The following is a 23,002-nucleotide window of genomic DNA, read 5'->3' as shown; positions in this document are numbered from 1 at the left end:
AGATAAGGTGACATTTTGGCGATATATGCCGTGGGTATAATATTATTACGGTCCCTTTTTACAGCTTATATTATATCAAAAAAGGATTAAAATTCGAAGTTATCAACGCTCTCTCTCTCCGTGGAGATTAAAATTCGAATTTATCAACGCTCTCTTTCTCCCTTCCTCTAAAGATTTGGAGAGATAACATGTAAACCTAATTGAACCAAAATGTTTAAATTGGTAATTCTATATTGGTTTCCCTATTTGAAAACCCAAATCAAACTGATAAAAACCACACCAACTCACCAAGCCTAACTTGTATCAAATCAAATTAAAAAATGGTTTTAGTTACTTTTGAAATAGTTGAAACCAGCAGAAATCAAATTCTTGACAGGATGGTTAGTTATTAATCCCCATTCTAGATATCACGTTCCTTCTATGTTTGACATGTGGCTTAGGTTATATCCATAAAATAAGATTAACAGTCCGTTCTTAATTAATTTTTAATTATTTTATTTAAAATAGACATTACTGGACCCTAAGCAAATATATATTGTTTTTTTCTCTGTGCACTAAACAGCCAACAAAGTAGCCAGTTTTCGGTACTGTTCAGAAACTAACAAAATTCGGTCAAGAATTTGATTTCAAGATCGTCAGGTCAAGATAATACAGATAACAAACCATTCAAAACAAACCGTACCAGAAGTTATGATTCGGATGATGCAGCCCGATCCAAAGGGGTGGGCAGACCATGGGTCTGAATCTTTTTTAAAATTTTTTCTTATAAAATGGGCTTATGTATTGAAAAAAATATCTTTAGAAAATCCATATTTATAAAAAGTTTTATCATCCGATGTTAGGGCTCACGACCTGTAAATAGGACTTTGGAGAATTATTAGACATGAGCCATCAACTCCTTATGAAAATGATATCTATGCCTAAGAAATCAATTATTTCGAATCATTTTGTATTTATTTCATCCTAGTTAACTCAAGTTAGAAGTCAATCAATTTTAAACAAGCTGAAAGGCTAAAAGGATAGATCTCGGGTTTTACCCTACGTGTTGTTCCAAATCCAGGTCCATTGGTAAATCATATTATCTATTAGGTTATAGTACTATCGGATTAAATAGATAAGATTTAGTAGGTTAATAGATCGATACTTTTTTTGTTTATATTTAGGGTATTTTCAATTATAAGATTATAAAACTGTATACGCATGCATGAGGTCATTTTAATTTTGCCTGACATACTTTTTCAATATTAATATAATAAAATGTTCAAACATCTAGTGATCATACAATTACACAGTAACTTTTTTTCCTCCTGAATGTACTTCGATCGGAAATGGTATTTTAAAAGTTAAGGCAGCTTGAATCTTAAACATTCGTAACTAAACCTTGTACCAGACCAACCGGCAACTGGTAATAATGCAACCCGAATATGCAGTTCATTTTCCAGAAAAAGCTAACGTAAGAAGTATGTAGATACAGAAAAACATTTATATATTTTGGTCCAAAAAAAGACATTTATATTCAAATCACATAGATGAAAACTTACTGGAAAGAGTCCAGCTAATTAACGAGACAATGAAACAATTAATCGTTGCAGCAAAACAAACAAATCTTACTTAACTTAAACAGTTAAACTGTTTAATCGTAACTGATCTTGTTATTATACCTAAGACTAGAAACCCGATCGAAATGGTTTGGACTTTGAAAGTATTTTGGAATTGAGACCTCCTAACATATTTAGAAGGTTTATCAAGATTCAATCAATTTACTTATTGAAAAAGGACACTAAAAAATCAATTTTTTTGTTTTCTACAGGAAAAAAAATTATTTTGACATTGTGTTAACCATTATTGTGTTATTTAAACTTAATTGCTTCTAATGTTTAAGGCGTACCGGCGTAGCAGTGAAAGACAAATTACTCCCACTTTTCTTATAATGATATGATGGTTTGCATAATTAATAAAGTACTTTTTGGCAGACCCCACTTAGGTTATCACTTTCTAGTGAGAGGAAGAAGTAGAAATCTCCTTTATTAAAAACAACGCAGAATCATATATACGCAGAATTGCATCTATAGAATTACATATGTAAACAATTTACACATTATTTGGAAATGGATAATGAACATTTGTATGATTGTATCCAAATTGTGAATATCATAATTATTGTTGTCTGATAGAAATACGAGATTTTATCGAAAAAAACATTTGTACCCAATTCTAGTTAAAATTACGTCTTTAATTATCTGAATTTTATATAGTTTATATTTTACAATACATTAAGCGAGATTAAACAGAGCTTTCCCAAATTACTTCGAATCAAGAAATTAAGAATGCAAACCCTTTCTCAAAGAATAAAAATAAAAAGAAATTAAGAATGCTTATAAAATCAAATTAAAGACCAAATTCTATTCAGAAAATTAATAAAGCACTCTTTGGTTCCATTTAAAAAAAAAAAAAACAAATTGGATAGAATTTGGCATTGTCCAAAATAAATGTTATTTGAAAGAGTAAAACTTACACAGCTGTTGGTTTTCGACTTTCGAAGTCCAAAGCCTTTGAAGAAAGGGTTTTGGAGCAAGAACAAAAGGTGCGATTTTTGTTTTCTTTTGTTCTTCTCCATTTCTTCATTTTATAGGTGTTCTTATGTGAAAGGTTTAAACTTTATACAAAAGACTCCACATTTCTTCTTCATAACAAAGAAAACCCTAGATTGTGTTTGCGTTTTGCAAGAAAAGAGGTTTTCATTATTTGTCTTGAAATTTCATTATCTCTTCAGTATCTGAAGCTTTTTGGGGGAAAAAGGTGCGACTTCTGTTGTTTTTTTTTTGGTGATATGATTTAAAGCTAAGAAATTTTTACCAAAGACCCTACCTTTCTTTTTCAAAACAAAGAAAACCCTAGATTGTGTTTGCGTTTTGCAAGAAAAGAGGAGCTTTCATTATTTGTCTTGAAATTTCACTATTTCTTCAGTTTCTGAAGCCTTTTGGGGGAAAAAGGCGCATATTTTGTTGTTTGTTTTTGGTGATATGATGTTAAAGCTAAGAAACTTTTACCAAAGACTCTACCTTTCTTTTTCATAACCAAAAAAAAAAACCCTAGAAAAGATGTGCATTCATCATTCTTGAAATTTTATGGGTTTTGGATGTTAAAGGTGAGACCTTTTTGGGACAAAGTCTGTTTTTCCATCTTCGTTTATTTGGGTTCCACATTCTTTTCATTTTCTGTAATCTTAAGGGTTTTTGGGATGTCTAGGATAGGAAATTCTTAGTGAAAGTGCAAGATTATTATAACAAAAGCATTTCTTAGTTCATTTTCTCTTTTCTTTCTCTCAGGCTCAGAGCTAACAGAACGCGATTTCCTTTCGTACGCTCGTCTAATCGAAGTTCTTCGACAAGGTAATTTCTTCAATTTCATCTGTTTTCTTTCTAATTTCCCACTTGCTATCTCAGATTCTTTTCGATTGTGTTCGTATTGATCTCTGTTGATGATAGATTTATATCTACGTAATGTTACTGCATTGGAACCGAATATTCTCGCGACTTAGTCTTATTTGCCTCCGATTTCCTCAGTTTTCTTGTTGACATCCGAGCATCAGTGACTATTTTATTTATATGTTGAACAAGATGGATGGAGCCAAACTTGGAGCCAAACGGAATAAGCAAAACGCCCAGGCACAAGCTAAAGAACAGGCAATGAAAAAAGCTGCTGAAGCTGGATCATCGTCTAACATTACCAATGAACTAACTTTCCAGCAGGTATAGCCATAATTTACTCTGATTTCTATAAGTCGGTGAATAAGACATTAATCATTCTAAGTTGTACATGTGTTTTGATTTTCGTTTTTGATAGATATTCGGCATTGAAACCATAAGGAAAGATTGGAGCTCAGGAGTTAGGCAAATTATTGGAATCGTTATGGACCAAGGTTTAAGAGGTAATTTGCAACAATAACAATATCATTATTGAAATAGGTAGATAATTTGTTTTAACATAAACTAACTAATGTTTAATTTTAATGTAGATATTTGCTGGGCCATTTGTTTTGCTCGCCTTGTACAGGCTCTCTACAACATGGAACATCCAAATGATCCAAATGAGTTCTCAATCAATGATCTGATTGGTTACATAAAGCCCAATGAAGCAAAAGGTTTGGGACTTGCCAATTTAAAGAAGGCTTTCAAGCATATCAAAGTGACAGGAATGCTTAAGATGTCTACAAAAGGCCATGAAAAGGTAAACAATTATTAGTGTGAGATTGAAATCATATGCCAGCTTCTGTTTTGTTTTTTTTATAATCTATCTAACTAAAGTGTTTTTATGTATTTGAATTTTTACTTTTTTAAGGCAGGGGATAAGGGGAAAAGAGTTAAAGAAACATTTGACCTCTACGAGGATGTGGATGCTTCATATATCCGACAGAAGTTGGATAGGTTTCCTGTTGCATTGCGACTACAGATTGACGTGCCACTTTCAGATAATAGTGGACAGGTTAGTAAAAAAGTGATAAATAACGATATATATTATATTTTACAATTACAACTTTGGAGTCTTTGAATAAATTAATTAGTAATCTTACCTCGTTTTTTCTTCTCTCTTTTGTACACTATTTTGCCAAATAATTCACACAATATTTTTCTTTCTCTTTTTCAACAGATTTACTATTTGCCGAAGAAGAAAATCATCACAGAAGATTCTCGTATGCATTGCTTACTGCTTATTGGCTATGGAATTACCAGAGACGGAAAGTTATATTTCAGTGGGCAAAATTCTTGGGGTGTCAACTGGGGATGCAAGGGTTATATCCGAATCATCATCGAAGAAAAATGTGACATAATTTGCCGCAAAGAGTAAGCTATTTAGACTTTTGTGAGAGTTTATAGGTACTGGGAAATTGAGTGTTTTGGTTTTTGTATTGATGAACTTTGCTTATTTTGTAAGAAACACCTGATTTTTTATTATTCTGGATTGGACATATATATAATCGAGGGTTTATTAGACCATGATAAAGAGCACAAGTATCATGTCCTTTATCTTTTACAACCAAATATGTTTCTCTTTTATAGTCCTGACTTTGTAACCATTCATGAGCGAAGTTGAACCAGGCACCAATTAAACACATGCTAGTAAAAAAGGTTTTTCATAATTTTGGCTTTTCGGTTACTTTCAGATTAGTCAGTTTTTTTGGGTTTTTGGTTTATTGTGTAATTTCGGTTAATATGAATCAGGTAGTTAATTTTTCTTTTGGGGTTCTATCACACCTATAAAAGCATTGAGTGAGCTCTTGTATGAAACTAACAAACAAAACCCATTTAATCAATCCATTATCGAGAGATGCTATCTCTCTTTGTTGGCTTCGTCAGCCTTTTAAAGCGGAGGTGATGAGATGATACTATGTTCCGTCAGTGGGAGATGCAAAACACAGGATCAAAGTAGTATAGGGATCTTGGGTTAAATTAAACCGATCAGATATTGTGTGCCGAACCAACTATTTCAAACCTGGCAGATCGGTTTAACATTGAAAAAACTATTTTGAAACCGAGAAATCCTCGATTCGATCGGTTTGGTTTTTTCGATTTCAATCGAATGCTCAGGACACTAATATGGAATAAGTCTTTAATCTATGAGGGAAGATAGTTAAGTGCCTAATAACTTGGTCTACAAGATTACAAAGTAAGGATTAAGGAGTAACAAGAATCCTTGCGAAACTCTTGAATAAACACACGTCAAGCCATATTCGATCAAACATAGTGCAAATTCCACCTAATTTGTCTATAAGATTCATTACAATACGGAGAAACAACCTTATGGAAACTCTTCAATGATAACTTGGCCACCTTTTCCAACCGACCTCTTCAGTCAACTTCAGCTACTACATTGAAAGAGAAACAAACAGATGCCAATTGTATTATCTCTTATTGTTAACAATTGATACATATATATATATATAAGCGTATATAAGCACTAAGCAGTGAAAAGACAAAGACTTTATTTCTAAAGAGAAAAGGTATAGAAGTATAGGTACCCTTATTTTGGAGGAGGACTTGGTCTGCAAAGGATGGGATAAGTCTTGCCTGCACAGCGTGCAACCTTAGCTTGATACTCCACTAAAGGTGCATCAGGAGAATCAGACTCTCTTGCAGCAAAGGTGATGTAGTATTTTGTCCTGCCCCCTGGGATAAAATTGGCCCTCAAGAAATGGTCGAATTTCACATTCTTATTATTGCGTTTGTTGTATTTTTCAACACATTCAGATGCCATGTTCCCCATGAACTCACGACCGGTTACGCCTTTCTTAACTTCTTTTTCCAGATCATCACTAGTGACTGAAACAATTATACCCCAACGGTAAGGCGGGTACTTGTTCGATGGCTCAAAGAAACCCTAAATCATCATCAAAGACCAAACCAGTACTGTACTCTGTGATTATCATCATCTACATATATATATATATATATATATATATGCTCAAAAACGAAACTTTCGTTACCTTGGTTTCGATGACGGTGCGATTGTAGTAACGGCATTTTTCATTCAATTCCTCGTCGGAATACACATTGTTATCAGAGGAATGATATTCCAGGCCATCGAAGCTATCCTTATCCCAACCGGAATCACTGTCCTCTTCATCTCCGTCGCCTTCAATTTCTTTCGGATCCTCCGCCTCGGTGGTTTCCGCCTCCTTGCGCTTCCCCAGCAAAGAACCGCTGGTTGTTTCCATGGGCTCCGTCGGTTGGGGCTCGCTTGAAGATCCATCCTTTGTCAACATGTCCTAAACCCTAGATTTCCTCTGAATCCAATTTGGGGGTTTTTTTATTTTAAAGAAGAAGAAGAAGCTAACGCACAGATAAGAAGTATGAACCCTTTATCAAAGTAATTTTTATCCCCTCCGTGATACTTATTTACGCTAATGCCCTCGCCCATTGGCCCATCACTTCACATATCTCAATAATGATTTGGCAAAAGATTCTTATTATCTGATTTAAGAACGAAGATAAAAAGTTCTTAAATCATCTTCACTTTTGGTTATATAGGCAAATCTAGCCGACGCACTTTATCATCATTTGATAGGCTTTACATAGTTTTTGTAACTGTTACTTCATAATATTTCTAGAGTAATGTTTTTAGTTGTGAGTTAAGCGGATTATGGTTTGGGCTCAAAATTTTCTTATGATGAAACATATATTTCTAAACGTTTATTGAATCCCATCTATTTTTGAAACAAGAAACACAATAGCTCCATTGAGCCAACAAGCTCGATGTGATCTGTTTGATTTATCAAATAATGATTGTAAGTCTACATCTGTCTTATATACGTAGGCTGCTATTGCCTATTGGTGGTAAGTACAATTTTCTTCTTTTACGAAAGAGTTGTCTATATTCTGTATATGTGTGACTGTGAACCAACTCTTCATATGAAGTGACATTACTAAACCTAAGCCCTAACACATATATTTTATTTTACGAGTGGTCACATTCAAACTCATACAAAATTGCTTAGCTGTTTTCCAACATTGTGATACGGGTGGATAAAAGGATGGTCGTGAATTGGAATTAACAGAGTAAATAAACATAACTATATCATTCGTTGTGAATTCTAAGAATTGGAGTTGACATGTAAACCGAAATGTTTAAATTGGTCTGAAACTAACTTTTTTATAACTCTATCGGTTACCCTTTTTTTTTTGTTCAAACTTGGTCACCCTATTTTAGTACCCAAATCAAACTGAGAAAGACCACCAACTCACCAAGCCTAGCTTGTATCAAATCAAATTAAATAAAATGGTTTTTGTTTAGTTTTTTTTTTTTTTTTTTTTTTTAATAGTTGAAACTAGCAGAATTCAAATTCTTAACGAGATTGTTAGTTTTTAACCCCTATTATGGATATCACGTTCCTTCTGTGTGTGACATGTAGGTTAGGTGATGTCCATATAATAAGTTTACAGCCCGTTCCTAATATATATTGCTAGACCCTTAGGGCATGTTTATAGGAGAATCCATGATTGTTTCTTAATTAATATTTAACTAATAAATTGATCTTAAGAATCACACTAAGAAATGAAAGGTTTGAGGCATGTTTATAGGAGAACCCATGATTGAGGTCTTAAGATCTCAAAAACCCAGATTCGAGCGTTCTTCTTGGAGAGAGGAACATGTTGGCGAGGCGAGGAATCGCAAGTGGATCTCGGAAAATGCGTATGTGGCTTCGATGGAGCTTCTGGTGGGATACATGTTTTCGGCGTTTGGAGAATCATAATCACCATAATCGCTGTTCCGATGATGATGAAGACCATCGAAACTCTGTTCAGCATTTTCTCGACGTTTCTCTCCATCGTCGCCGATCAACCCAGTCCAATCGAGTTTTGAATTGGCCGATCAAACTCCATTGCCGATCACAGACTCCATTGCCGATCATAAATTTTTTTTTCGCCGATAACGTTTGCAGAGAAGAAGTTTGGCCGCAAAAATTTTGGTAACGATTGGTTTTGGTCGAAAACGTGTTTTGCCCAATTAAAACACACCACCTATCCCGCAAGAAGCGATTCTCCAGCTTCCCAAATAAGGACCGATCTCACCATTTTATTTCGTTTTTCTTTTTTTTTGGGCTTTAAAAACACAAGAATCAGCCTAAGATACCCTTATAAACGTGCCCTTAGCAAATATATATCTTCCCTTGTGCAACTTTTTTTTTCAACAAAGTAGCCCGTTTTCGGTATTGTTGAGAAACTTTTTAAGAACAAAAAATCATTTCATTTGTTTTTTTTGTTAAAAAAGGAAAAAATCATTTCATTTAGTTCGATTCAGCTTTATTGAACTATATGTACATTATATTGGTATGTATATTAGATGTCGACAACAACAAAAAAAGAACTATGAATATTAGATGTAGGTGAGACTATTCCCGGTTTTGTTTCAGTTCGGTTCAAATACAAACTCTTAATATTGCACTATAATTTTATGTTACAGATTGGTATGACTAAAGAGACTGATGATTTAACTCTTTTAGAAAAAAAATTGTATATAAACCATGGCTTAATATATAAAATATTATTGGAAAACTATCTATATATACCCCATAATCTAAACAATAAAGTATACCAATGATTTGACCCAACATAATTTTTACACCAAAAACTTTTCGATGTGGATGCAAATCCTCGAAACGATATATATATAAGATTATCCTTTATTTAAGGATACGATAATTCCTAATCCATTAGAGAATCAAAACAACCGTTTTAACAAATTATATAAATATTCGTCAAATCTCCTCTTGTTAACTATTGTATTTCTCTTTTCTCTTCTTCTTCTACTACTGATTCCTCACACTAATTATAATGGATTACTATCAACCGGTGGAGATTAACGTTCTCTCTGCTCAAGATCTCGACTCCGTAAACCTTTTGTTCAGACCAACAGTCTACGTTTCCGTCTCGGTCACCTGCGGTTCACGTGACCAGCAAGCCACTCCAGCTGCCGTGTGCTGTAAGAAACTCTTACGTTGGAATTACCGCATGAGATTCTATATAGAAGATGACAAGGTTCAAAGGAATGAGTCAGTGTTTGTGTTTCAAATCAAGTGTAAGAGATTTTTGGGGTCAGAGCAAGTCGTCGGAAAGCTTTTCGTACCGGTTAAGCAATTGCTTCACTTGAATAAGGAGAAGACGATAACCGAGCATACCAATATAAACTATCAGGTCATAACCGAGTCCGGTAAACCAAAAGGTTATCTATGTTTAGGGTTCAGATTTGGGAGTGTTTTTAGGGGCCAAATCAAAGGCCGTGATTCCAATGATGCTAGAGTCCGTGAGCATTTTACATTAGGAGTTTGGGGAATTATAAGACATGAGCCATCAGCTCCTTTTGAAGACGATATCTATATTTGAGAAATCAATTGAATATTTCCGATCTCTTCTTATTATAGTATTGTGTATGTTATTTTATACTATGTCAATTTCATTGTCAACTCAAGTTAAAAGTTAAAGAACATATAAAATTGTAGGTTAATAGATAAATATATATTAATTTCCTGGCTCTCTCTCTTCTCTCATCTACATCTTTCAGAGAAAGACTTCATATTTTTTTCGTCGTAAATTTCTCAATAAAGTAAAATCTCTCCTCGAGTTATGTCCTGTTTTAGTTAGTGTTTTGTCTCCGACTCGTTCTTCTTTTTATGTTTGCCAAAGAACTTGCATAGTGATTTTTTCTAGATCTTTACTATTTGCCAAAGAAAAATATCATTTTCGTCTACACTGCTTGCTTCTCAATTTTTTAATAACAAGCATATTTTACTAATTCAGGATCGAGACCTAAATTAAATTTATTATATGAGATGGATTTTTTGAATCATGAATAAGGGCATGGCAGATCAGGATGGGGGAAATTCTGTCATTATAGAAAATATAGAAAGCTTATACTGTAATTCTCAAATTCCTAACATTTTTTTTGGGGGCAATTATATTTATAGGACAAAAAAACTGTAGTATTATTCTCTTAATACTTTTTTAAACTTGACCACTTTTGAACAAAAATATCATTTATTTATAATTACGAAAATTAAAAAAAATACTTTTATAATCTAAAATTTTTTGGAAAATTCTGAAAAGGAAAGACAAAGACATTTCATAACATCATTTTGCCAAAACAAATTTTAAAACAATTTTTTACAAATGTTCTATGAATTAGTAGAAAACGCATTCTATAAATCTATAAATTTATAGAATAGATTATCTACTATTTCATGAATTTTCTACTAAATATATAGAATTAGTTATTTACAGTTCTTCTATGTTCTACAAACTTATGAAACCATATTCTATAACTTTTTCATTGTTATACAATTTAGTAGAATTATTCTACAGTTTAGTAGAATTATCTTTCTAGAGTTACCTCTTTGTTCTACATTTTAGTAGAATTGTATTTCAACGAAAACTTTTTGTTCTATAATTATAGAATACTTATTCTACAACTCGGTTAATTGAATCTCCGAGAATCTAATATCAGATCTAGAAAATATATTTTTTTCCTTTTTGAATTATTTATTTTCCTATTTATTTTTTTTTTAATTATTTCTTTCCTAATCAGATCTAGAGAATATATTTTTTTTTTTTCGAATATATTTTTTCTTTTTCGAATAAATTTTATATCATAAACTTTAATTAATATGGATAAATTCGAATTAAAAATGTAGAAGAGGTTAAATTATTAGTAGAAGTATTAGAGCATGTACATCTGAGGATCAAGAGGGGTTCATGGCACAGTTTTTGAGACAAAAGATTTTAATATTAAAGAGACAATATCATCCCGATGAACCTGAAGAGACAGTATCATCCCAAATAAAGTATTCTGATTGGTCGAAAATTATAATTTTCGAATTAAGAAAAATAAAAAAAAACTAAAACAAAAAGAAATATTATTATATTCTGGTGAACCCCTTTCTTAGGGGTTCACTGATGTACATGCTCTTAAGCAGACAAAATTTACTATATAAATAATAAGGGGACAATAGTTAGATTTATTTGTCTTATATTTTTAATTCTTTCTTTTTTTTTTGACATTACCTGAGATCAATCTATTTTGTTAATTGGCATGTGTAAATCGGAAGAATATTTTTATAGAGAGGAAAATGTTTATAAATCGGAAGAACTTTATTGGGTCGAACAGGTGGTCCGATTTATAAGTCTCTACAATCGGTCAAACCATAAAATTTTCGGTCAAACCATAAAATTGGTTTAAGTCTTGGTTTGTTCGGTTTATTTAAAATGGTTTTTTTTTTTTTTTTTTTTTGAATCGGACTTTTTCTAAAATATCCCACCCACACACAAATCATTTTATAAGGGTGCATTGTTCAAATTTTCTCTTAGACACAGACCAGAAAATGGAGACGAAGCTCTTTGATGCTTCTCAGGTTTCTGGTTTTTCTCCTTGGAAGATGCTCAATGATGGAATTGCTTGCGATAACGATTATCCGAAAATTTGCTTTGGAGTTATACTTTTCTCTGTCTCAGATTTCTACTCTCTGTTCGAATGTTGTTTCTATGGCTCGCCGGCGCGGAAATCGAAAATCCTTGTTGTTGCAGTAACGATTTCGCTCTGGAGTTACTTTTGTCTGTCTCAGACTTGTATTCTCTGTTAGAACTTTTGATTATGATGCTCGCCGGCGCGGGAATCGCAAATCCTCGATGTTACTGTAGCGATTTTTGCTTTGGATCTACTTTTCTATGTCTCAGATTTCGAAACTCCTAGATCTTCAATGTTTATAGTAGGGACTCTGGTTTGGATCTACATTTCTCTGTCTCAGATTCTATTTCTCTGTCTCAGATCCAAGTTTCTTCGTTTTGTCGAAACCTTGTGCAGTTGGTTGGCCCTTTCACACTTGGAATGGTTCACGTTATGCAAATCGAATTACTACATTTAGTCTCTTTGATGGTTATAGTGATGTTTCTGATACTCAAGTTGGAACAACATAGCGAAACAGTCTTCGGAGAAGTAATTCAGACTAGTATACCATGCTTTTTTTTAAGCCTTGGGATGGTATAATTGAGCAAATTTGGTCTGAATTACTGTTCCGCAGACCGCTCGTTCTGTTCTTAGGACTCCTCTGGCGAGCATTGATCATACGAGTGTGCAATTGTCAGATCTTGATGCATCCCCTAAGAGGAAATGTTACAGTGGTATATATAGTCATCTTCCCTTGTTCTTAGTTCTTACACATCCCCTAACCTTCTCTTGTCTGCCCAAAAAAAAAAAAGGATCCTCGACTGAATTTGGTAAACTGTTCTCTGTTTCTGCAGGCAAAGTTGAGCCGGATGTACAGCATCTGTTGCATGATATGACAAAATTTCTAAGTGGCTTAGTAGAGCAGCCTCCAAATTTGTACGAGTTGCTTGAAAACTTCCAATCATCTCTCCAAATTTCTTTTCCATCTGATGCTGCAAGTGAAAGAGGCAGAAAAGCTGTTGGTTTTAGGAGCTGTGTGGATCCGACCAAAGGTTGGTTGATGCTACGACCAGATTTGTTCCTATATAGGTTTCTTGAGTAACACTCTAACCGATTATCTATTCCGGAATGCAGATAATGACTCTTCGTCGCATACTGACCAGTTTTGCATAGATCCATCAAAAGGTTTTCTGCAGTATAATAACATAGTTGAACATGTTAAAATGACATATTCAGTGGAAGAACTAAAGGTAATAGCATTCCTCTATCATCATTAAGCATTGGTTTGTCTTTGACCCACGTTTGTTTTATGAACCTGGAGAATCGAATTTCTTAACAGGAACTTCTTGCATTCTGCAAGGCCTGTGAAGCTGACCTTCATCTTTTTTCCGAAAGACCAGGAGAGTAAGATTCACTTCTTAACCATCATGTGTATTTTATATGATATTTGAACATGCTCAAATTACGTTGGTTCTTGTCTATAAAGGATGTAATATTACCAGCTCAAACACCACCCCCATAGTTGGTAAATCCCTAGCTATCTGATCTGTTTCTAAATATAATGACAGGCCAATGCTGATGGCTCCAAATTACTACTTTCATGATGGGTCAGTCTCAAATTTTGACGCCATGCTTCTTCTAGCAAAACAGCTACTTCTTTGCTCTCAAAATTCGGGTAGTAATCAAATGTCTGTGATTTTCCAGGTTTCTTGTCTGAGGGGCTAACACGTTTTCTTTGTAACAGATGCTAAGGTCGGAGGTAAACCCAAGAAACAGAACCGACAAGCTCAATCTAAGAAGGACATCCATGCTAGAGATAAAGCTAAAACTCAACAACAATCTCAAAGTAGCAAAGAAGAAGAGAGCATCCATGAGGTAGAAAAGGTTTTCAATTTTTCCTTAAAACCCATACTTATATCTTACGATTTCTTAAATGTGATTGATTAATTTTATGCTAGATATTCAGCCGTTATGATACAATTACGAAAGATTGGACTTTGGAAAAGGGGTTCGTTATTGGCCCTGTTTCTGACCAAAAGAAAGGTAGTTTTATATTCTCTGAAATAAAATCATAGTTACATAGTAGGAACATAAAGGATATAATGTTATAATGATCATATATATATGCAGATAATATATGCTGGGCCATAGTCTTAGTCCGCATATTACAAGCCATATACAACTTCGGCCTTTCTGAAGATCAACAACATGAGTTTTCGGTTTACGAGCTTGTAGATCAAATCAAACCGGGTGAAGACAAAGATTTGAAACTTTCAAATTTAAACCTAGCATTCAACCACATTGAAGATCATGGGGTAATGAAAAAACCTGTCACTAAAAAGGGAAGTGAAAAGGTAAGAAGTTCATTTAAGTAGATTTCTTTTATATAATAGTTCATTTAAGTTCATTGAAGGCACCTCAATCTATAAGCTTTACTAGGCTGGAGCAGAGGGATTCAGAGTAAAGGAGAAACTCAAGCTCTGTAAAGATGTCAATGCTTCGTTTATTCAAGAAATATTGGATGAATACCCCGTTGGCTTAAGTCTTGAGATCACTAAAAGTTTTGACAACCTCGCAAATGTTAGTGAGAATCTTATGTCAATAATAACAAGTAATTGAGCTCTTGCATTATTCGATCAAAATGAAAACTACTAACATCGTCAATCTAATTTTCAGGAAAAGTTCTACATGGTGCCAAAGAAACCAAAGATTATTGGACCTAAAACACGTCTACATATCGTTCTGATTGTGGGATATGGATTCACAAAGGATAGACAGCTCTATTTCATCATTCAGAATTCTTGGGGAGAGGCATGGGGGGTAAGAGGTTTCGCACGGATCATCATCCCCCACAAATGCGATGTCATATGCCTTGATGAATAGGTAATTGGATATATCACATATCTTGAAAGCTGGAACTATATTTTGATTAGAAAACTTTATATAGCTGAGAGATTTAACATTCATTAACTCGGTTGCAATAAAAAAAAAAAAACAGAAATTATCTTGATGTTTAAATAAGAATAACAGATAAAAACTTATTCATGCTAAAAGTGAAAATCCCGGATATATATATAGAGGCTTCGTCTTCACTCTATATCTGAAACTCCTAAGCTTTGTTCCTCTTTGCCTTGGTAAGGCTACTTCAATTTCAACTTCTCCCTCATCCTTGAATCAGAACATTGGAAAAAAGAAAAAACCAAGACCAAAATTAAAATCAGTCATTATAAGTAGCACATCTCACTGAACAAAATGCAGCTCTCCAAACTATATATAAAGTCTACCAAAACATCCCTATACAATTAGAGAGATACTTACTAAAAAGACCTGCATTAAGACTACCACAAGACATCTCGAGAGTGAAGTGGCAGTAACTGCTCTTAATTGTAGCCAGGATACATAACCAGTTATTTTAAAACGGTTCTTTGAGGGTCATATACATGATTAAAGAAGATATTAAAGGTTGATAAATATATACCATGTTGGGTTAGGGCTTGGCCTGCAAAGGATGGGATAAGTCTTTCCAATAGTATGTCTCAACACCTTAGCTTGATACTCTACAAGAGGTGCATCAGGAGACTCAAACTCCTTGGCCACAAAGGTTATGTAAAAATACTGTCTAGACCCTCCGAAATAGTTCACCCACAACACTTGCTCCATCTGAACACTTGAACCCTAGAAAAGAAGAAAAAAAAAATCGATGATGATGAATCAGATGTATTATTTAAATACAAAACAGAGTCATATGAGTGTACCCTCACCTGATGTTGGTTGAATTTGTCGAGACATAGAATTGCCAAATCAGCACAGAATTCACGTGTGGTAGGGCCCTCATCATCCAAAAATGGATCGTCAAGATCAACGAGCGGAAGGATTCCCATGGAAAAATAAGGTGGCTTATTCTCGGGGTCTACAAAAAAACCCTAGACCCAAAAAAAAATCAAGTCATATATATTTTCAGTTTTAAAAAATTGAAAAGATCAGTATTCAAAAAGATTATTACTTTGGTCTCAATGAGCTGGCGCTTGTAACGACGCCATTTTAAATCAGCCTCCTCGTCGGTGTCCTCTTTCTCAGCAGAGTGATACTCGCGACCATCGTAGCTATCTTTATCCCATTCCGGCTCACTACTGTCCTTTTCCTCCTCACCGCTTTGGCTATCCTCCTCTTCTTCGCTTTGGCTATCGCTATTACCAGAATCTTCCTCAGGGCCGAATCTTCTGGCATCGCTGTTTCCCATAGACCAACATTCAACGGAGACTTCTGCATCGGAGAGTATACACATATTTAGTTATCAGAAGTTAATCTTTGTGTATATTTTCTATTAACTAAATATATAGATTCGCATTATCAAATATGTAAAGAATTTGTTAGTCAAGTTATATTTTTGTATAAATTAGTCTATTGACTAATCAATAAAATTGAAAGAAAATAGAAATAAATAAAAAGGAAATTAATAGTTGTGTATATTCTTTATTAACTAAATAGCTAGATTCTAATTATCAAATATGTAAAGACTTGTTAGTCAAGTTGTATCTTTATATAAATAAGTTTATTGACTAATCAAATATAATTGAGAGAAACTATTAACTTCCTTTTTCATTGCCAAAAAGAAAAAGAAGAGAAAAAAACAAAAACACTTTTTATAATCATGGTTATTGGGATTTATACTGCACTTTAAAAATGACAAATTTAAAGTGCTCACTTTTTTTTTGAACTTGATTCCTCATCATCTTAATAAAAACCTCACAAAAACGACAAAATAGCTGCGAGAAACAGAGGATCCTCTGGTTTGGAAGGAAGTATCCACAAACACTGAATTTAGTTCTATGAAAAAGAAAGGAAAAGACACAGAATATAAAGTTCCAGATTATCCATAAAAATATTCTTGTGTGTGACGATCTTTACCATATGATACATATACAAATCCATACATATCTATCAATCTTCACATAACTCTCCATAGACTCAAAGTCTCAAAGACTGAATCCTTTTTCAGCTCTAGTCCACAGTGAACCCCAACACAACTCAGAAACCTCATAAAAATTCCCTACAGAACTCAAACAACCAAACCTCTGTTCATAGTCAACAATGCTCATCGAAACGGAGCCAAAGGGCTAGGGCTATTGGGAACCCTAACACACCTCAGTTCTCTACAAACATGATCCAACATCCCAAGAAAATCCCTAACAATCACAAATATTCTCAATGGGTTCTTCTCATCTCCTCTCACATCCCCATGAAAATACTCTGCGATCTCTCCAACCCTCTCCATTATTCTCTTCTCGTATTCTCTCAACTCTTCCAAGCTCTTCTCTCCGTATCTCAAGAACGAGCTCATCGAACTAACGAATGCTCTGTTTTCTTCATCCCCTTTTAGCTTCTCACTCGCTAGAAACCTCAGTTGCCCTAACCCGTCTCTCAGATTCGACACGGAGCTAACGAGTCCTTCCAGATCAATTGTTGCCGTTTTCTTCACGTTTCGTAGCTCTGTGTTTAGACCCGAGACGAGATCGAGCCCCATCCTTCTGTAATCTTCCTCTCTCTCCTCAGGGGTTCTGTTCGTGTTTGATCTCTGGTTCATGATCCGTCCCATGATGCTGTCTGAAACTCTGATTCCTTCAGACCTAGAGATCTCTTGTACGACGAAATGAAGCAGAGTTGTCTTTCCATCTGTGCCCTTCACATCAGAGAGTTTGAGCAGAGCATCAAGCTTGAAGGCCTTTGCTCCACCGCGTATGGTTCCTATATTCATCCTATTTCCAGTCTTAAGCACAGCTTCTAGAAGTTTCAAGAATAACCTGCTTGACTTAAGCTCCTTGCAAGCTTCCTAGTTTAAGTACTTTGTGTTACACACGATAGCTTGTAATGCAAGCAAACAGGTAAATGAAAAATAATAATAATCAAACATTGTACTACCTCAAGCATTGAGAAGGAGTTTCTGAGATGAACAACTTCATCTTCAAACGTTTCTCTATAAAGCATTGCTTCAGCTCTTTGAAACGCAAATGGAACTCCGACAAGAGCTCTGAGAAATTTCTCAGCCGAGCCTAGCTCGTCCACAGCTCCTTTGTAGCTACACAGCTTCAGTTCTTCTTCTTTAGTCGGCACCATCTTCACCAACGCTTCTAGTTGCTGTAAACACAAGCCTTCCCCTGCAACAAACAAAGAAAGAAAAAAAAGGTTTTAAAATCAGATCAGGTCAACAAGCAATGGATCGATTTGAGCTGATCTTAGTTTACCTTTCCCCAAAGCAGAGCAGATTTGGTCGGCGGTTGCGTTGAGTGCTTTCAAGAGAATGGTAAAGTTCTGAAGCCTTTTAGGTTCAAGAAGGTGTTTTCCTGGTGAAGGGGTCTTGCTCTTCCCTTCCTCATTCTTTGTTGAGCTTTGCATCGAATATCCAAACAGCGACTCAATCATCTCTTCGTCTAATCTGTGTACCCACAAGACAACACATAACATAATCATACATTCTTAAAAAAAAAAGTTTTGTTGATTGTGGCTAAACCCTAAAAGCAAGTTGTAAACTTACTCGAAAGAGCTTGTTCTGAGCTTATCCCAGACCATAGTCCGGTCCGGTGTAGCCCTGACCTTATCCCAGTGAAGCGGCTTTAGTTTAGGCAATGGAGCTCCGTCTTTGCCCAACGGTTTACGCTGAGAAAAATCAAGAGACAGTGGCGGTGGAGGCGTTTTGTTCGTTCCTCCAGCTTGAAGTTGTTGTGGCGGTAGCGGTGGCGGTGGAGGCGGTACACTGATGGGAAGACTTGGTTTCGAGGGAGAAGCACAAACTTTCTCACATAACTGTGACGAAAGCGTCTGCGGATTAGTTTCTTGCAAAGACCGAGAGTGGAGACGTGTGTTTGAGAATTGCGGTGGCGGTGGAGGCGGTGGCGGTGGAGGAGGAGGAGGAGGAGTAGAGATTCCAAAACCTTTTGTAGAACATTCTGGAATCTCCAATTCTCGTTCTGAGAACCGTTGTGAGGATCCAACGTTAACGCTACCAGAAACAGAAGAAGAAGCATTCGAAAGCCTTGGATTTGAATACTGAGAGCCTCCACCAACGGAATGAAAAGACTCATCATCGTCTGAAGAATCGCATCCAACAGGAGCAGAAACAGAGTTTACTGTTGGTTCATCTTCATTTTCGTGCACCGACACAATCTCTTTCGTTGAATCTGACAAAATCTCTGTTTCTAGGCTTCTCTTTACCTCTTCTTCAAGCAATGCACCATTGTTATCGTTCAAATCCTTATCGGTTTCTCGTATTTCTTTAACGGAAACAGAGCTTTGCCTCTCTAAATCGACTCCTAGTGAGTTTAGGTACAAGAAATCGAGAGTAGGGTTTATACTGACCTTCCTCGTCGAGCTCTGAGATTTGCCCTTTTTCCATTTTAACGACGCCGTTTTACCATTCTTCTTCCTTTTCCTGATTCTCGCGCAGAGACAGAACACTCCCACTACACAAACCACGAAACCGATTCCAGAAGCTGTAGAAACGACAACTGGTAGAAGAATCTTCTTAAACGTTCCTCCTTTCTCGTGTTTTCGCTTCTGAATCTCCGGTTGTCTCGATGGATGGGTCCGTTGAGGCAACGGACGACGAAGATGCGGAGGGATTGGCCGTTGAGGAGCTGGAGAATACGCCGGAGACTCGATTGGACCACCGCTTGGAAACGGAGACGGTGACGGCGCCGGCCAAGGAGAGAAAGGAGCAGGAGTCAAGAGATTTCTTCGCCGGGAAGTAGAGGGTTTTATCAAATCGAGTAAAGCTCGGAACTTTTCCAAAACACGAAGCTTTTTCTTCTCGCCTCCGTCTTCTCCGACGAGTTTCCCGATCTGGGTCTGATATCTCTCACCGTTTTCCACCACTAACACTTTCCAATCATCAAGCTCTTTAGCATCAGCAAAAACGCTTAAGAAACTAACTTTGCAGCATTGTGATGATATCACCACTACAATGATCATGAGAAAAATCTGACGAAAATAAACCATCTTTTTGCTTCAGATCTTTTCTCTGTAAAAACAAAATCATCACCTCTATAAATCACAAAAAGACACCATTTATTACAAAAAAAAACACTCTAGCTTTTATCTTTTTGTTTATGTTTTTTTTAATCTCCTTCAGACTTTAATGCTACTCCAAGGAACCCCTGAACTCTGCAACTGTAGTTGTACTGGTAATGGTAACACCCTCTTTCTCCATTAACTCTCCTTGCAGAACAACACTGCTAATTTTGCCAATTTATACCCATCATTTTAGGTAATCTTTTAAATAAAAATATCTACTTTTGCTATTAAAAAAAAGGAATTACGGAACAAATGTCAATTTCAAGTTCTGCAGTGTGTTAATGCAGAATTTCTTGGAACTAATGTGGTGACGTTCTGAACCTTTTTAGTTTAAGTTGAAAACAGCTTTATTGTTTAAGGAGGTGATTTAAAAAAAAAAAACAGTTTAAAAAGAGAATCTAGTAAGCAAAGAAGATAAAAAGAAGCATGTAGGTGTTGGTGTGAAGTGGGTCCGGCTATTGTTGGCACATTTGGCTTGTACAGACATTTGGTAATTTACTGTTCAAGCTTTCTTTGTTCCTCTCAACCCACTATTATTTTAAGAGGCAAATACAATAAAATAAAATAAAAACTGTATTTATTGTACAGAATTTATTCTTGTGTGTTGAATGAATGTGTTATACACATACCCAACTATACATACATATGATTCCCTTTCATATGTTTTTTTTTTCATGAGCTATTTAAGGATCTCTTCAAATTGCAAAAAAAAAACATTTCGAAAACGTTTTGTCATAATAGTTTAATGACAAAATGTGTAACTAGGCCTTGCAGATAATATAACAATAAAAGGTAATGTTGCAAATATGTTACATACTCAAATTAAAACAAAAATTTTTTGTATAGAAACAAAAAAAAAAAGTAATCATTAAATATACTATAAGATATTATTTTATCTCGTTTCGTCAGATATCCCTTCATAGTCCTATATGAAAGCTTGATATAATCTTTTACTCAAAATATGTTGTCATATTGGGATGAATCTTAACTATAATATGATCTTACGTACGTTATTCTTACATTTTTTTTCTTCCAGACTTCTGATGAATATTCAATTAAAAAATCCTATGAACTTTAATTGGATTCTGGTAAATCAGACCAATAGGTGGGTGGTGGCGAAATATAATTGAATTAGGCAAACTTCTATATCTTTAGTCCCATTTTAAAGTTTATCAGAGTTAGATGGTTATATCTTCATGGTTTCACAATGTTAGTGTCAAAGATTGTTTGGTAGGAGATGATGTTGATATGTTTGGGAAGTTCTAATTAGATTTTCTTTCTTTAATATGATGAATGGCTTTTAGAAAACTATATTTTCGCTTTTGATTGCGCTATCAAGAAGAATTATAGGTATCCAACAAATTGTATGACATGTCTTTACAAGGAGATAAACATTGGAATTGTGAGAGATCAGATTAAAAACATAGCGTATTTCATTTATTTATTTTAACATGGTATCTGAGCAGAGGTTGAAATTGTGTTTTCAAACAAATCTCTCATAGACGATTAGACGTGGGGATTAGCAGTAGATCTAAATATTTACCATTGAAATCTCGATACGTTGGATTGAGTAGGAAAAAAGATCATTAGAATTCTGCACCATTTGCTTGTTAGTTCTTTTCACTTTTACTATTTGTTCATTTAACTACTCAGTGCCAGCAACCTTGACTTATGTGGGGCCAAGTCTGTATGGACTGACTTGTCTTCAACAATGTTCAACGTATTATATTATGATTTGTTGTTATATTGTAAATTTGTAATAGTTTACATCTTCTTTCTTTCCGATGAATACTATACATACTTTGTTTCTCTTTGATTCAACATTTCTATATACAAACACAAATACAACATCAACTTCTTATACTTTTTTACTATATATTCTAAAGTACATCGAACTCACATTATTAATGAGATTAACGGATCAATATTTTAACTGTCGTCTGAGAAATAATCAAAGTGTATAGTTTATTCAAGATTAAGAAGAAAAAAAAAAAGATAAACATAATGGGATAAATAACTGAAAACACTTACATAAGTCAAACCCCAAATATAACATCAATCTAACATCCTGAGTATTATGAAACGAGAAAGTTAAGCACGAGCAAAAATTATTATGTAAATGCGTCTGACAATATTACTCATATACGCATTTGTGACTGTTGTAATTTTTTATTTGAGCGCTTAATAATATAATTTCACTAACTTTTATTAAAAAGATATTTCTGACAAGCATAATAAGTAAAGTTATAGTAGCTATTATGTAGCATGTTACATATTTTTCTAAATTATACGTCTATGTAGAACAAGAATTAAATTGAAGACACTGTTTGGTATAAATATGACTATTTTAACATATAGATGGAGTGGCCAAGATCATTGTTTCCACCTTCGTTATTGTTGGAAACTTAGGTCACGTAATGGTAACGTGTATGATTGTTTTTTTGTTTCTGTAAAATTTGGGTGTTACTTATCAATCAAATAATTAAACGAGTTTAGAAGTCAAGGATTATATAAGTCAACGTATCGAGAAGACCAATGAAAGTATGAAACCATGATTTAGGGATGATTTTGCAAAAGTATCTAACTTTTGTCATATTAAAAAGTTGATTGCAGAAAGTTACGACTGTTGTCTGCATTTCTGGGAGTCATTTCAAAATTTGTTCTGTCTACATTTAGCATAAAGAAAGGAATCCATATTTACAGAGAGTTGTTTGTACCTACTTTGTCTTGAGAATAAAGTAAAGAAATATTTCGGCGAAACAAACAAAAATTTAAATACAAATATCCTAGCCCATGAATTGTCGGATATATCACATGGTAGCTCTAGCCTCTAGAGGTTATTGGAAAATTGTAGATTCCATTTGCGAGAAATTAAAAAGGAATAAAAAAATATTCAGTTTTTGTGTTTTTACAGAAATTGAAATGAAATAACTGCCGATTTGAGATACGTGGTTCGGTAAAGGAAAATAGTACAATTGCGAGATTTGTCTCTGTCACGCGA

At 34.6% G+C, this 23,002-nt stretch overlaps 5 protein-coding genes across 6 annotated transcripts; 2 read left to right on the top strand and 3 right to left on the bottom strand.

Annotated features, from left to right (window-relative positions):
• Nucleotides 1-3,620: 3,620 nt before the first annotated feature.
• Nucleotides 3,621-4,848, top strand: LOC112088959 (vignain-like). The gene is made up of 5 exons (XM_024159528.1): nucleotides 3,621-3,752; nucleotides 3,847-3,931; nucleotides 4,019-4,230; nucleotides 4,342-4,485; nucleotides 4,651-4,848. Exons 1-5 carry the CDS (start codon nucleotides 3,621-3,623, stop codon nucleotides 4,846-4,848), a joined length of 771 nt encoding a protein of 256 aa, XP_024015296.1.
• Nucleotides 4,849-5,603: 755 nt separating this feature from the next.
• LOC18024040 lies at nucleotides 5,604-6,869 on the bottom strand. Of its 2 annotated transcripts, none has more exons than XM_006408013.2 (3): nucleotides 6,485-6,869; nucleotides 6,020-6,378; nucleotides 5,604-5,866 (listed from the first exon to the last, which is right to left on the bottom strand). In XM_006408013.2, exons 1-2 carry the CDS (start codon nucleotides 6,761-6,763, stop codon nucleotides 6,022-6,024), a joined length of 636 nt encoding a protein of 211 aa, XP_006408076.1. In that variant the 5' UTR covers nucleotides 6,764-6,869; the 3' UTR covers nucleotides 5,604-5,866; nucleotides 6,020-6,021. The 2 variants fall into 2 exon arrangements, with proteins under 2 accessions (XP_006408076.1, XP_006408077.1); XM_006408014.2 differs by having other exon boundaries at nucleotides 5,604-5,863.
• Nucleotides 6,870-9,332: 2,463 nt separating this feature from the next.
• LOC18024038 lies at nucleotides 9,333-9,881 on the top strand. Its single transcript, XM_006408011.1, has 2 exons — nucleotides 9,333-9,626; nucleotides 9,807-9,881. The coding sequence occupies exons 1-2, from the start codon at nucleotides 9,333-9,335 to the stop codon at nucleotides 9,879-9,881; spliced, it is 369 nt and encodes a 122-aa protein (XP_006408074.1).
• A 5,193-nt stretch (nucleotides 9,882-15,074) lies between these two features.
• LOC112088958 lies at nucleotides 15,075-16,219 on the bottom strand. The gene is made up of 4 exons (XM_024159527.1): nucleotides 15,938-16,219; nucleotides 15,696-15,857; nucleotides 15,413-15,609; nucleotides 15,075-15,102 (listed from the first exon to the last, which is right to left on the bottom strand). The coding sequence occupies exons 1-4, from the start codon at nucleotides 16,217-16,219 to the stop codon at nucleotides 15,075-15,077; spliced, it is 669 nt and encodes a 222-aa protein (XP_024015295.1).
• A 586-nt stretch (nucleotides 16,220-16,805) lies between these two features.
• LOC18024036 (formin-like protein 11) lies at nucleotides 16,806-20,228 on the bottom strand. Its single transcript, XM_006408009.2, has 4 exons — nucleotides 18,467-20,228; nucleotides 18,177-18,367; nucleotides 17,854-18,089; nucleotides 16,806-17,764 (listed from the first exon to the last, which is right to left on the bottom strand). The coding sequence occupies exons 1-4, from the start codon at nucleotides 19,924-19,926 to the stop codon at nucleotides 17,030-17,032; spliced, it is 2,622 nt and encodes an 873-aa protein (XP_006408072.1). The 5' UTR covers nucleotides 19,927-20,228; the 3' UTR covers nucleotides 16,806-17,029.
• Between the last annotated feature and the right edge of the window lie 2,774 nt (nucleotides 20,229-23,002).

The sequence above is a fragment of the Eutrema salsugineum genome, unplaced genomic scaffold (assembly GCF_000478725.1).
Source record: "Eutrema salsugineum unplaced genomic scaffold, Eutsalg1_0 scaffold_13, whole genome shotgun sequence".
NCBI lineage: Eukaryota > Viridiplantae > Streptophyta > Magnoliopsida > Brassicales > Brassicaceae > Eutrema > Eutrema salsugineum.
The sequence above is the reverse complement of the archived record's forward strand: the minus strand, read 5'-3'. Positions and strand labels throughout refer to the sequence as shown.